The sequence below is a fragment of the Oculina patagonica genome, chromosome 8, assembly GCF_052425735.1.
Source record: "Oculina patagonica isolate OP01 chromosome 8, crgOcupat, whole genome shotgun sequence".
NCBI classification, from domain to species: Eukaryota; Metazoa; Cnidaria; class Anthozoa; order Scleractinia; family Oculinidae; genus Oculina; species Oculina patagonica.
Genome location: NC_135765.1, coordinates 23,589,203 through 23,602,640, shown reverse-complemented (window position 1 = coordinate 23,602,640; position 13,438 = coordinate 23,589,203). Strand labels below are relative to the sequence as shown.

General features: G+C 39.0%; 1 protein-coding gene and 1 pseudogene across 4 annotated transcripts in view; one reads left to right on the top strand and one right to left on the bottom strand.

Moving 5' to 3' along the window:
* Positions 1–9,208, bottom strand: part of LOC144663543 (uncharacterized) — a 67,642-nt gene extending 58,434 nt beyond the window's left edge. Inside the window, exons 1-7 of one of the 3 annotated variants that reach the window (XM_078524528.1) lie at positions 9,142–9,208; positions 8,955–9,023; positions 7,891–8,052; positions 6,514–6,591; positions 5,153–5,220; positions 2,583–2,708; positions 52–1,884 (exon numbers count right to left, since the gene is read on the bottom strand). In XM_078524528.1, coding sequence (XP_078380654.1) covers positions 52–1,884; positions 2,583–2,708; positions 5,153–5,220; positions 6,514–6,591; positions 7,891–8,052; positions 8,955–9,023; positions 9,142–9,208 — 2,403 coding nt within the window. Of the gene's footprint in view, positions 1–51; positions 1,885–2,582; positions 2,709–5,152; positions 5,221–6,513; positions 6,592–7,890; positions 8,053–8,954; positions 9,058–9,141 lie in introns of those variants that run through there. The other 2 variants (XM_078524527.1, XM_078524526.1) reach the window with 2 other exon arrangements.
* Positions 1–13,438, top strand: part of LOC144663598 (tubulin-specific chaperone cofactor E-like protein pseudogene) — a 38,508-nt pseudogene that overhangs the window by 9,904 nt on the left and 15,166 nt on the right. The window lies entirely within an intron of this gene.

Below are 13,438 nucleotides of genomic sequence, written 5' to 3'. Positions count from 1 at the left end.
TGTATTTGATGGGAGACCACTAAATGCGTCAAACGTTGTCCTTTCCTTATTTTAAACAGTTTCGATTGTATACTTTGAATTCATAAGATCTTCCAGAGCTTGTGCACGTCCTTGCTCAGCGGCAAACAGGGCCTCGACTACATCGCCTTGCTTTAGCAATAGACGCCATAAACAAGTGTATACACTACTGTTCAAATTGCGGTAGCTAACTTTCCACTCGTCTTTACACAGTAGATCGCGCCTAACATCATTGAACACTCTCACACTTGAATGGTAACAGTCACGAGCCTTAAGTAGTGAGCCTTCCAGTTTAAAGCTCAGACCAAGGTTATAAAACGATTGAGCCTCTCCAACCCTGTCTTCTACTTCTATGGCTATTTTTAGATCACGTTCGTGGTACTCGATGGCTTTTTTCAATTCTCCTAGACTGTAATAAGCGTTGCCAAGATTACCATACGACTGTTCTTCTGCGACCCTGTCTCCTACTTCTTTGGCAATTTTTAGACGACGTTCATGGTACTCGATGGCTTTTCTGAAATCTTCCAGACTGTTATACGCGTTTCCAAGATTTCCATATGCACGTCCCTCTCCAGCCCTGTCTCCTACTTCTTTGGCAATTTTTAGATCGCGTTCATGGTACTCAATGGCTTTTTTGAAATCTCCCAGATTGTGATAAGCGATGCCAAGATTACAATACGATTTGCCTTCTCCAGCTCTGTCTCCTACTTCTTTGGCAATTTTTAGATCGCGTTCATGGAACTCGATGGCTTTTTTGAAATCTCCCAGATTGTGATAAGCGATGCCAAGATTACAATACGACTTTCCTTCTGCAGCCCTGTCTCCTACTTCTTTGACAATTTTCAGGCTGCATTCATGGTACGCAATGGCTTGTTTGAAATCCCCGAGATTGTGATACGCGTTGCCAAGATTACCATAAGCATGTCCTTCACCAGCCCTATCTCCTATTTCCTTGGCAATTTCTAGATGACCTTCCTGGTACTCAATGGCTTTTTTGAATTCTCCCAGACTGTGACATGCGTTGCCAAGATTACCATACGCGCGTCCTTCTCCAGCCCTGTCTTCTACTTCTTTGGCAATTTGTAGATGACGTTCATGGTACTCGATGGCTGTTTTGGAATCTCCCAGACTGCGATAAGCGTTGCCAAGATTACCATGTGCACGTCCTTCTCCAACCCTGTCTTCTACTTCTTTGGCAACTCTTAGACGACCTTCATGGTATTCGATGGCTGTTTTGAAATCTCCCAGTCTGTAATAAGCGTTGCCAAGATTACCATATGCACGTCCCTCTCCAGCCCTGTCTCCTACTTCTTTGGCAATTTGTAGAATACTTTCATGGTACGTAATGGCTTTTTTGAAATCTCCCAGACTGCAATAAGCGTTGCCAAGATTACCATGTGCACGTCCTTCTCCAACCCTGTCTCCCACTTCTTTGGCAATTTTTAGATGACGTTCATGGTACTCGATGGCTTTTTTGAAATCTCCCAGATTGCAATAAGCGTTGCCAAGGTCAGAATACGCATCCCCTTCCACATACCTGTCCCGTGCTTCTTTGGAAAGTTCTAGATCACGTTCATGGTACTCGATGGCTTTTTTGAAATTTCCCAGACTGTAATAAGCGTTGCCAAGTTTACCATATGACCTTCTCTCTCCAGCCCTGTCTCCTACTTCTTTGGCGATATTTAGATGACGTTCGTGGTACACGATGGCTTTTTTGAAATCTCCCAGACTATAATAAGCATTGCCAAGATAGCCAGTGTATTGTTTGATGTACTGTGTTACATCATTTAAATCTGCAATACTGTCGTCGGCGTTGGCAACATCGCCGCCGTCTTTGGAGATATTAGGGAGAGAGTCTTGGCTTTTCTGTCAGTCAGAAACAAGTGTTTGGTAACGAAATCATGAAAATTTACTGAAAATTATATACAAATACTCAGACATAATTATGCTGTGTGTTATGAAAGTGGAATTGTCGACAATAAGGTTTGGTCTTCAAATCAAAACTGTTTGATAAAGCCCCCTCTTTTGTCCGCACGAATAACAAGAAATAGTTAGCAATTATTTCATGAGCGCGCGTTGGATATGAGATGGTAGATAGCCAACGAGGAGCGTAGCGCCGAGTTTGCTCTAACTATCTCATTTCCAACAAGCGCAAGTGGAATAGTTGTTTTATTAAAAACAACCAAAGAACTGCAACATAAGAGATCCCCGGCTGTTCTCGTTAACGCGTATCGGCTACCATATTTGACCGTATTTTTGGTTAATGGTATATGAGCTCATATACCATTGCCTGCAACCCAATCAAAACTCGGGAATTGCAATATATACCATTGGTAGTTTTTTATAATTATAGTAATTCCATTGGAAGTAAGGAGTAATTAACTTTTTGCAAACTTAGCACAATTAACAAGTAAGTCTACAACAGGCTATTAAAGAGTTTATAAGTCAATAAATATAGTGTCAATGAAACCGGCCCGTTTTCTTGCTAAATAGCTGTAATTTAATTACGGTACATTTGAAGCCTTTCAAGCGAAATTTTCCCTTCAAAATGTAGTATTACATACCTTGTCTTTGACAGTTCGAGTGAGAAGCTTACTCTTCATTTCCGCTGGTTTTGTTTCTTGTGATTTATTTTGATCTTTAACACACCTTGCCCATAAATCTTGTAAAGTTTTACTATTCTTGTCAATCTGCTTAGGGTCAAGTCACATGACATATATTGTGAAAATAGAAAGTCATTAAAACATTGCAACGGGTTAAAATAAAGCCATCATTCCTCGTTTAATTTTAGTCCTCCTATAATTGCATTTTACAAATCACTAGAGAAATTTTTTTTTTTTAATTTAATTGAGGTCTCCAGAGTTGATCAACACCAAATATATAATTTTTTAAATGTACAGTGGAGTAAGATATGTTATCCATCTGGTTATATGCCCGCGAGACCGGGCATTACAGTTCAATTAAAAGAATAAATCGTGTTTAAAAATGGAAATTCGACCTTTCTACGGAGGTAAGGACATTAGCGTTCAAATTTCGCAGATGATTCCACAAGAATTAACAATATTTGACAGCAACAACAACGCCTTTTATTACCCTTCTTTTCATAGCTATTTACATTAAAACAATGTAACTTGGCAACCTGAAATAATCATTTGGGCTAAAATTGCGACGTTTCCAGTTTACAAATTGTTTATGCTGGTTGCGGTTGGACACACACGCGCGCGCGCTCAAAAGTAATACAATGTATACTAGAGAAAAAAAGGAAAAGGAAGCCAAAAAATCACACTTTGACACAATTCAGTAGCGTTTCAATCAGTTTAAGATAGTTACTTCGTGCTTTCCCTTTCTTGCTGGAGCACTGCAAAGATTTTCCATCGCAAAAAGGTTGAACGTCGAACAACAACCGAAAAAGAATCAGTCGCTTGGTCTACGTCATGTATGAGGCCCTATACGGTACAGCAAGGTACCCCATACATGAAGTATGTACCAATAGATAAACACGGCACTTTGTTCTTCTTTGCCGTTTTTAGCTGTTTTGTCAGTTAAAACAACTTTGCTGTACGCTAGTAAGAAAGGGAAAGCACAAGGTAACTGCCTTAACCTGATTCATACACTACATCAAGTCAAAGTTTGCTCGTCAAATATTGCTATTTCTTCTGGAATCATCGAGCGAAATTCGAACGATAACGAGCGGACCTTACGTCCGTATAAGTGGTAGAAATGTAAGTCGAGCTTCCGATTATTAAACACTATTTTTCTCCTTCAATTGAACCGTGATGCATTTATATTGATTTATTATTTTTAATTTATTGATTTATTATTTTTCTTTATTTCTGATGGTTTTAGGTAGGCAAGTTGATGAAACGCCTCGTCCTGACGAGTCCCTCAAAGCGGCGGCAAACTTGAGCTTGTCGAAGTTTACAAAGCTATAAACATTTCATTAAGACGATACCGCTAAGTTTTTTCTGTAGTACCGTTTTCTATTCTATCTACGTTTCGGCTGCGTCGGTTTTATTGAAATAGATCGACTCACTTTTTGAATCTGAGCCGTTTTTGCGTGTATCCTCAAGGTGTGTGATAGGTGTGTGTCTTGCTGCTGGCTTGATTCGAACTCAATGTTCATGAAAATCGGTATGACAATTAAAAAGGCATAAACTAGCTGGCTGTGGTGTTTGCTACAGAAGTTATAAGTTTTTGTTTATTTTATCTTGAAAATAAATTTTAATTTTGACATTGGTCGTTCCGACCGCTTGTTCGCGTGATCCGAAACTCCTAAAAAAACTAAACGATCCGATTAGGCGGATTAGTATAAGTACATGAATGGATTAAGTATAAGTACAAAAAAGTCCAGCAACACACAAGAAATGAGCGAAATCTATTTTTCCAGCCAGATCGACCAGAGCGCTTTTACAGAGACAGCCTCTTAAGACGCTCAAATTTTCGGGAAGAAAAACCAAAACTTTTGTAAAATTTAAGCGTTCGAACCAATGAAGATCCGAACAATATCCAAACTTCTGTAACGAAGGCTTTTTGCATCTAGTATGTCAATATAAAGCTTGGTCGACAGCGCAAATACTATTTTCCACATCTTTCATCCTGTTTTTGTCGTATTCAAGAACTACATTGCGGCATATCTTCATCGAAGTCGAATCTGTGAATCAGTCAGGATCTCAAATACTTCCTTTACTTTAACCTGCGAACAATTCTCGAAGACAAAGTAAGTAGAATTTTCTCTCCCTTTCTTCTGTTGAAACCGGTAGAAAAATCGTGCAAAATTACTGGCATAAAACGTCCGAAATGTGCCGAGCAAACATCTACAAAATTTTTCTCTTATGTTTTATGTCGCAAAGAAAAAGGTTCGAAAAGTGGTGCTGTTTACAAGTTTTGCCTTAAATATGATGCGCTGGGGGTATCTTTGTTTTTGCACTAGGAACATTTGAGCAGGGAACTAGTATTTGGGTAAAAATAAGGCTGAGAAGTGGAAGAGATAGAGAAAGAGAGTGCAACTTTTGTAATTTTACAATAAACTACTATTAATTTTACTATACTCCTGAAAGGTATCTTATCGCTGAGGAATTGTTATACATGTATCTTACGTATAGCAAAGGAAATAAAGCATGTTATCAAAGGATACTGCCAATCCCTTCTCACACCAGGTTACGGCTTCATTATAACACTGCAGCTGTAAACAGGCACTCGCTCCTGTGAAGAAAGGATAAGTGTATTATATTTCCTCCATTGGGAAAGCATCATTTCTTACTCATAAGAAATTGAGCAGTCGTTCCTGAAAGCTATGCCGGACACATTGTACAAGACAAGAATGCAGTCGGATTCAATACCACTGTCTCGTATATCAACAGTAAAGCCAAACATATTGTTTGTTATTTGTTTGGCTTTAGTTTTTCTTCTAGCCATTTCACCAGCGAGAAATTATATTTGCCAGAAGCCGACAAAACGGGTTTAAGCCAATCTCCGTTGTGTGCGTTTTCGGGAGGCCATACAGTTGTGCAAGTTTGCATCCTGTAGGGTAAAGAAGAGGAGCATTTCTTTGTCAAGGAGCAAATGATGGTGTTTCGAAAGTGTCCTTCTGGATTTTGGACGGTGTTTGTCGTCGTGATTAAACTTGGCTGGGGCTCCTATCAAGGCCTCACTAAATAGACATCCATTGCTACAACACAAGAGCCTTTGGCCGGTTTTAAAATGATAATCATCTTTTCTTAGATTATAAACATTAAAGGGCTTTAGGAGAGATAGGGAATTCCCTGTCAATGTAGTTGAGTGCCATCCAGCCTAAGGAGACTCGCACCAGCTTTTTTGCTTGGGGTCTTTAACGAGAAAATCTAATCTTCGAAATGGCTTTTAGTAGCCTGCCTGGATCTTTTGCTGTACTGAGGAGGAGAGAACTTGAGACCTCTACACAAGATAGGATATAATTCCTTCATTTGTTCACAGCTGAATCATATATTTGATTTTAAAAAGCCCTATATTTCAATTAACGTTGTCAGATCGAAGCTTGAAGCTTACACAACAAAACCGAATGTTGGACTGGGTATTCTCTGGAATTTTGCATATTGGCTTTGAGGAAATGTACAATATTGTAATTGTGCACGTGAAGAGTTCATGATTTTTTTCCTCTCAGTAGACCTTTTTCTGTAGCTGTACTTTCACTGTCGCATGGCTTTGAGTTTTGAAAATTCTTCTTAATTTCAGTGTGGACAAAAGAACCTTGAATCCTCATGTCTGAAGAGAAAGAAAACGTGCAAATTCGCGATTGTCATGTCGTTAGATCTCATTAGTATTCAGTACGTGCAGTTGCTCTCCTCTTTTACCCATGCTACCTTTCCGTCCTCGGCCCTATCCCCCCTCCCCAGGGGCAAGGAACTAAGAGAGACCTTTCGGTCTTGTCTTTTAGCTTTAATCTGAAAACTTTAATTGAAATAGCTGTATAAAGACTTCCAATCCACAAGTCAACGAATATGGACGCCATAATATTACCTCTTTCTATAGCTTTAATAAATGTTGGCTCCAACTGAACAGCAGCTGTTGCATCATTCAATGTTTCCTGGTAGTTTCCTAAGAAAAAAAAATTGAAATTAATGGCCGCCATTTAAAAAGGTAGGGGAAAAATAGACCCTTTGCATAAATGGCGTCTGCATTTGAATATCAATAGATATACATCCTAAGCCTCACGTTCAAGTAAAAAATCCTTTGTTCAAAAACATCAACACGAGGCTAAGGATGTACATAGTATTGTTATTCAAATTTTGGCGCCATTTATACAAAGGGTCTATAAGAGCTTGTAAAAGTGATAAAGGATATAAAGTGTAAAACTAAATTCAAGTAGCGAAATCATACCCAGGTTTTTGTTTCGATAATAGGGACTATCAAATCCGGGAGGGAACATTGTTTCACGTGTAAGGTGAGGCCACTGTAAAACAAGATTTATTTTAATTATTACTTTTTCGCGGTCATTCTCGTCCTCATGGCCCTTTTCGCTTTTCTTAGAAACGAAGGGCTCTGGAGACACAGGATTTCCAGTCCTGGATTCTAGGAGTTCCTGTCTTCCTGTATGCAGTCGTGATGTCTTTTATATACTTTGTGAGAGAGTGATGGCGTTTTTGATTTCCGTCCAATATTTCTTTGCTTTAAACAGTCAATCAAAGAACTTCGGATTAATTCAAAATTCCCCACAGCTCTTCGTTTTTCTTTTCAAGACCCTGCCTACTAAGAGAAAAGAAAAAGGCCATAGGGACGAGAATGTTCCTTGGTTCTCGTCCCAGGCCGGTTACCGGCCATAGCGTTCTAAAAGACGTTGCGCCCCGGATCTTGAAGACTAATTATTCCATGAGCGTGTTGGATATGCGATATTATTAAAAACTAGCAATGGTATATTGCAATTCCAGGGTTTTGATTGGTTAACAGGCAATGTATTTGAGCTCATATACCAATGACCACAAATATGGTAGCCGATACGCGTCAACGAAAACAGCTGGGGAGTTCAAATTTTGCTCTTCTTTGGGCGTTTTTAATAAAACAACTCAACTCATATCCAACGCGCGCTCGTGGAATAATTGTTAAATATAACAAACGGGCGCGTTGCGCGAGTTAGCTATAATTATCTGATATCCAGTATAAAGCGCGAATGGAACAATGGAATCAGTAAATTCTCATCTCAGTTATTGTCGTAAGAATTTTCAAGAACACTTCTTTCCTAATTTTTCGTTTTCAATATTCTAAAATTGATGTGCATGGACATTTCAGTTTGACAATTCAGTTTGGCCTAGCTAGAGATTATATGAAAAAGGCGGCAGAATGGTTGGCGCTTAAACACAGTCTAACTAATAAATATGAATTACTAAACCGAGATCACACCTGAATGGAAATAGGCTGTTGCCCTGTTGCTGTACAGTTTGGCATTCAGTTCGTCATCCTTGCAGTTCACTTGAAGTCCTTCAGTGTAGAAGTATATGGCGTTGAAAACGTCTTTATTGTTATATTCTTTGTTACCTTCTAGGAGGTACACGTTCGCTATCGCTAAAAAAAACCGGTTACATAGTAATTACTTTCAAATATGCCATAACCAGGTTACGTTCTTACAAAGCCCTAATAAAATTAAATATAACTAAAACTAAGGACAATCAAGAAATCAATTAACCATTGCTGTTGTTATTTTTCGTTCTTTTAAAAATGCAACAATGTCACTGATGGTAAAACTATTTTTTTTTAAGCTCTCTGTTTGGAATCCATTTTATTCTCGCCCAGTCGGCTTAACCACCCTTGCTCTGCTTTGGTTTATTATTTCCTTTTTGGTATTTTTCTGCCTCAGCTGTAGGTTTTGAATTTTTCCTTTTAATTAACGGTAATTTTTGTAAATTGCAAAAGGGACGTAACATATAGTGGCATAGTTCCTATATCATTTCCAAGACGCAGCTAGTGGCTTTGGCTGGGCATCATTGTTGTATAAGTTTGGCGGTTAAAAATTCTGCAGTGCATCCTTTCTTGACAGCTGCATATTCAATATTCTTTTTCATCTAAAAAGACTCCACTAGTCCAGTGGCACCATTGGTGCATAAGTTTGGCAGTTAAAATGCAGTACATCCTTTCTTGACAGCTGCATGTAATTCAATATTCTTTTGCATCTAGATCTAAAAAGAGTACACTTTTTTAAGTCAATAAGATCTTTAAAGATCACTGGGCCTAAAGGGTCGAAAAACTCTCCTCCTCCCCTTTTCTCCTTTCTGAGGAAAGAAAAGTCATATCTTCGCTCCGGGGCTCTCGTTTTGAACACAGTAATATCCACCAGGAGACCCTCCAGTAAAACGTTCCCTCGTGGGCTCTTACGCGCCACGTTTTCGTTGGTAAGGGCACATTTACCAACCAATAAGAGCACGTAAAGTTCATTTCAATTTTCTACCATTTGTTGTTTGTTTTCTTACCTCTTAACGTATCATCATCAAAATCAAGTTTTCCATCAGAAGGTGATGTGACTTGATGTTGGGCCATGGCTGAAAACACGTTGTGAAAAATATCTGAAAGCGCCACGTTTTTTTTGGTAAGGGCACATAAAATAAGAGCACGTAAAATTTATTTCAACTTTTTACCATTTGTTGTTTGTTTTCTTACCTCTTAACGTATCATCATCAAAATCAAGTTTTCCATCAGAAGGTGATGTGACTTGACGTTGGGCCATGGCCGAAAACACGTTGAGAAAAATATCTGATTTTAATTACTCAATTATCTATTTAACAATTAGACTACACAAGTCAGAGTTCTCCATGAGAGAGCATGACGATCTGACCAGCAAAAACCGATTATGCAAATGAGCTGAGTGTGCACTCAATGCACACTCAGCTCATTTGCATACGTAACTCGATCAAGTTATTTAGCACCTCGCAGAATAACCAGAAGAACCAAAGTGTTATTTTAATTAGTTGTGCGCCCCAAGAAATATCTTTGCTGACAGATGGTTACAATTCATTACAGGGTAAAAAGGTAATTTTAGCTCCTCAATAAGTGGACCGAATACAGCTGGCGGTGTTTTATTCGCAGGAGGATCGGAGAAACATCACAAATTCGAATAATATAAACTCGTACGTAAAGCCGATAAAGCTGTCATGTTTATAGATCTCCGTTTCGACAAAATGCAAACTTATTTTAAATGCGCTTCTACGGCAACAATGCACGCGCTTTCCACAATTAAAGTTAATCTGCGCCGGCTTCTTCTTTTTTCGCAAAACGGCAAATATAATAGTTTTTTGGGCGGACATTAGCATGAACTCCTTTCTTCAGCACCAAGATATAATAAGGCTAAGGCAAGGAAAAACGATATACCGTGAATTAATATTATCGCTCGAACGCTTTCCACTGCTGTAGCAAGCTCAACTAAACCTAAAAATCTGTGACAAATCCCATATTAATTTCCCGGTAAAAGTACTAAACAAACAATAACAAATAGGAACGACTGGCAAAATTTAGCTGTCTTTACTGCTGGACAACAAAGTACAGTATTTTATCCAGCGTCTATACTAAAAGAACTTCAAATTGGGACGATTTGTTTCTACCCCAGACAGTACAGGATTGATTAAAGCAATATTCTCACAAGTTGTTAAACTTTTACCATCAGGTATCTGCTACCCCAGACAGTAAAGGCTTCATTAAAGCAATATTCTCGCACGGTGTTAAACTTTTACCATCAGGTATCTGCTACCCCAGATAGTAAAGGCTTGATTAAAGCAATATTCTCGCAAGTTGTTAAACTTTTACCATCAGGTATTGCTACCCCAGACAGTAAAGGCTTCATTAAAGCAATATTCTCGCACGGTGTTAAACTTTTACCATCAGGTATCTGCTACCCCAGATAGTAAAGGCTTGATTAAAGCAATATTCTCGCAAGTTGTTAAACTTTTACCATCAGGTATCTGCTACCCCAGACAGTAAAGGCTTCATTAAAGCAATATTCTCGCACGGTGTTAAACTTTTACCATCAGGTATTGCTACCCCAGACAGTAAGGGCTTGATTAAAGCAATATTCTCGCACGGTGTTAAACTTTTACCATCAGGTATTGCTACCCCAGACAGTAAAGGCTTGATTAAAGCAATATTCTCGCAAGTTGTTAAACTTTTACCATCAGGTATTGCTACCCTAGACAGTAAAGGATTGATTAAAGCAATATTTGCGCAAGTTATCAGTTATGAAACTGTTATCCTGCAGGTATTGCTAGCCCCAGAATTGAATTGATTTAAAAATCAATAACGTTTGCCAATTAACTGTAACTGTTACTGTAGCTAATGGAGGGGAGTAGTAAGTTGAAGCTTCGTTTAATTCTTTTTAATGAATTATTTTCTTTTGCCGTTACTCATGAGCGGTAAACGTTTCTTTTCTTACACTTTGTGAATAACCTTCTCGGCGGTAAAAATATATGGAACAGACTTACCTGGAATCCGCCTGACTCATGATCGATTCCAATAAGGTCAATAAGAAATGATCCATGATGCCTGAACCCAAATCATCAAACGCGACTGAAACATCATTTTCTTGTTGCATGCGAGCCGCTTTTAGGAGCGCGTGCTTTTGCAGCTCAGGGAAAAAGGAACCTGCACTACCGAAGACAAAATAGCTCATTTCGCGTACTCTATCTGCGAGATCTCGAGACGTTTAGAAAGCCTAGAAAGGCAGAGCCGTTCTCGATGGATGTTATGCAACGGTTCGATGTCAAGTCGGTGTACTCGTTGACTTCGCCAGAACAAGCCTTTGTTTTCAATCAATCTGTTAGCTGTGACTGTCTTCTTGTAAAGCGAAAACTCACACTTGAACAGCATTTTATCTCCCGAAATCGAATCTTAATGCAACATCGAGTACAGCATTAAATCCTCATGATTTGCCGCCACACGAGTTTCCCGCAAAACATTATAATTTATTCCGCCGCTTAAAATGAAACCTGACCTATTGTACGTGATGATCACACGCTAACTACGCGTGGTGATAAAACTCTTCATGTTGCTGACAGAAATGATTTGCGTATTATAACGCCTCGAGAAAATGCATGCTGCGATTTTTTTTCCCGACTGAAGCTCGTCATGTTGAGGCACAATATCACCGCTAAGTGAAACAACAACGCTTAATGGGGCCCGCGGATATTTACTGGTCTGACAGGTCCTTTTTTAAAACACGTTTTTGAAAAGCAAATCATTGAACGACTCAGTTCGCAGAATTTTTAAAGCCTTACAGAAGGATCCTGAAATAATGTAAAATCAATAAGTTGGGGCGATCAAACAAGATTTGTTTAAGTTATAAGCGGTTTTCTGAAGCCTTCTTTTTTTAATAAAACGAGATTATTTTTTTAAATGCCACGGTGAATTTTTTTGTAATGACCTCAAACACGTTGGCAACATGTAAAGTTCACCCACAGGAAGTTACGTGAAAATCCTAATCGTAGATTTTGCAAAAATTAATAGCGACTTCATAATTTTGCTCTAAAAAACTGTTATATTATTCTGTTCGCCTCAACTGCCGCATAAATGTGATAGCTATCTTGACCAAATGTCCACCCCTTTTAAGGGTGATATCACTGACAACGTGTGTTAAAGGAGAAGTTCACTCCAGAATGGCCATTTATTTTCTCCACGCCAATAAAAAGTTTATACAAAGAAATTTTATTCGCGAAAATTTCAGCCTCCAACGTGCGCTATAACCCGACGAAATCTTCCCCAAAACTCGACAACTGAACGCCGCCATCTTGGAGCTGGTAATGTATGCGTGACGTCAAAGAGCTCAGTCTGAAGATTCTTCGTAGTGGCTTTTATTTGTCAAAATGCCTGTTTTTGCATCTCCATTTTGCTCAAACAGAGCTCCAAAAAATACAAAAAAACAAGGAGCTTCGACTATTAAAATATTCCCGCCAAACTTCAATGACAAGGTGAATGACATATCTTTGTGTAAACTTTTTATTGGCGTAAAGAAAATAAATGGCCATTCTAGAGTGAACTTCTCCTTTGAAGATTGAAAGATCGGAGTTCTGCATCAAATCTTAGCAATCTATAAAGCTGGATGATTTTATGCCGAAATGTTTAGAAACTCAAACAAATGATACAATTTTATCTTGCAAACAATTTGTCATTTTAATGAAGATGAATTTTTCGACAATGATACGAGCATGGGACAAAGAAATAATCTGAGTCCCCGACGGGAATCGAACCCATGACCTCCCAGATATCGGTTGGGCGCTCTAACCAACTAAACCAACGAGAGATTCGTGGTGAGCTATGGCCATTTACTGGGTTCATATGTGACACGCGTCCTGCATACTGCTAGTATCAGCAATGTCGAAGAACACGATACCGTCGCTTGCATCTACCCGTGAACACTCGCCGCCAAAACATGATCTAATTGAGTATTTAACGTTTCATGATTCGTCATTAAACGTTGAAGCTTGGCAGACCGCAACGGCAACTTTCGCGCCGAACGTTCAACACATTCCGGTTTCGAAATAGCTGAAAGATTGGATTTTGAGACTTCTTTCGAAAAATTGATCCTGATCTGTGTTGATATGCATTTGCAGCTTCACTTGAAACACTTTTAGTGCAAAGTTTAACCCGTACTCAGTGTTTATGGTGAGAATTTTAAGCACAAAAGTTGTCGTTACGGTCTACAAAACTTCAACGTTTGATGAGGAATCATGCCACGTTTGACACCCAATTAGATCATGTTTCAGCGGTGAGTGTTCACGCTTAGATGCAAGCGACGGTATTTCAAAGGTTCGTGCCAAGTTTCAGCGCGTTTGGTTTATACGGTTTGAAGAATGTCCGACTATTTGGTTTGTCTGCCGGTCATGACAGCTCATGAGAGGGGAGCAAAACATTGGTGCTTAACATTATGGAACCATTATATTTCCTTCTTTGCAGGCATTGCAGGCAAGCTGTT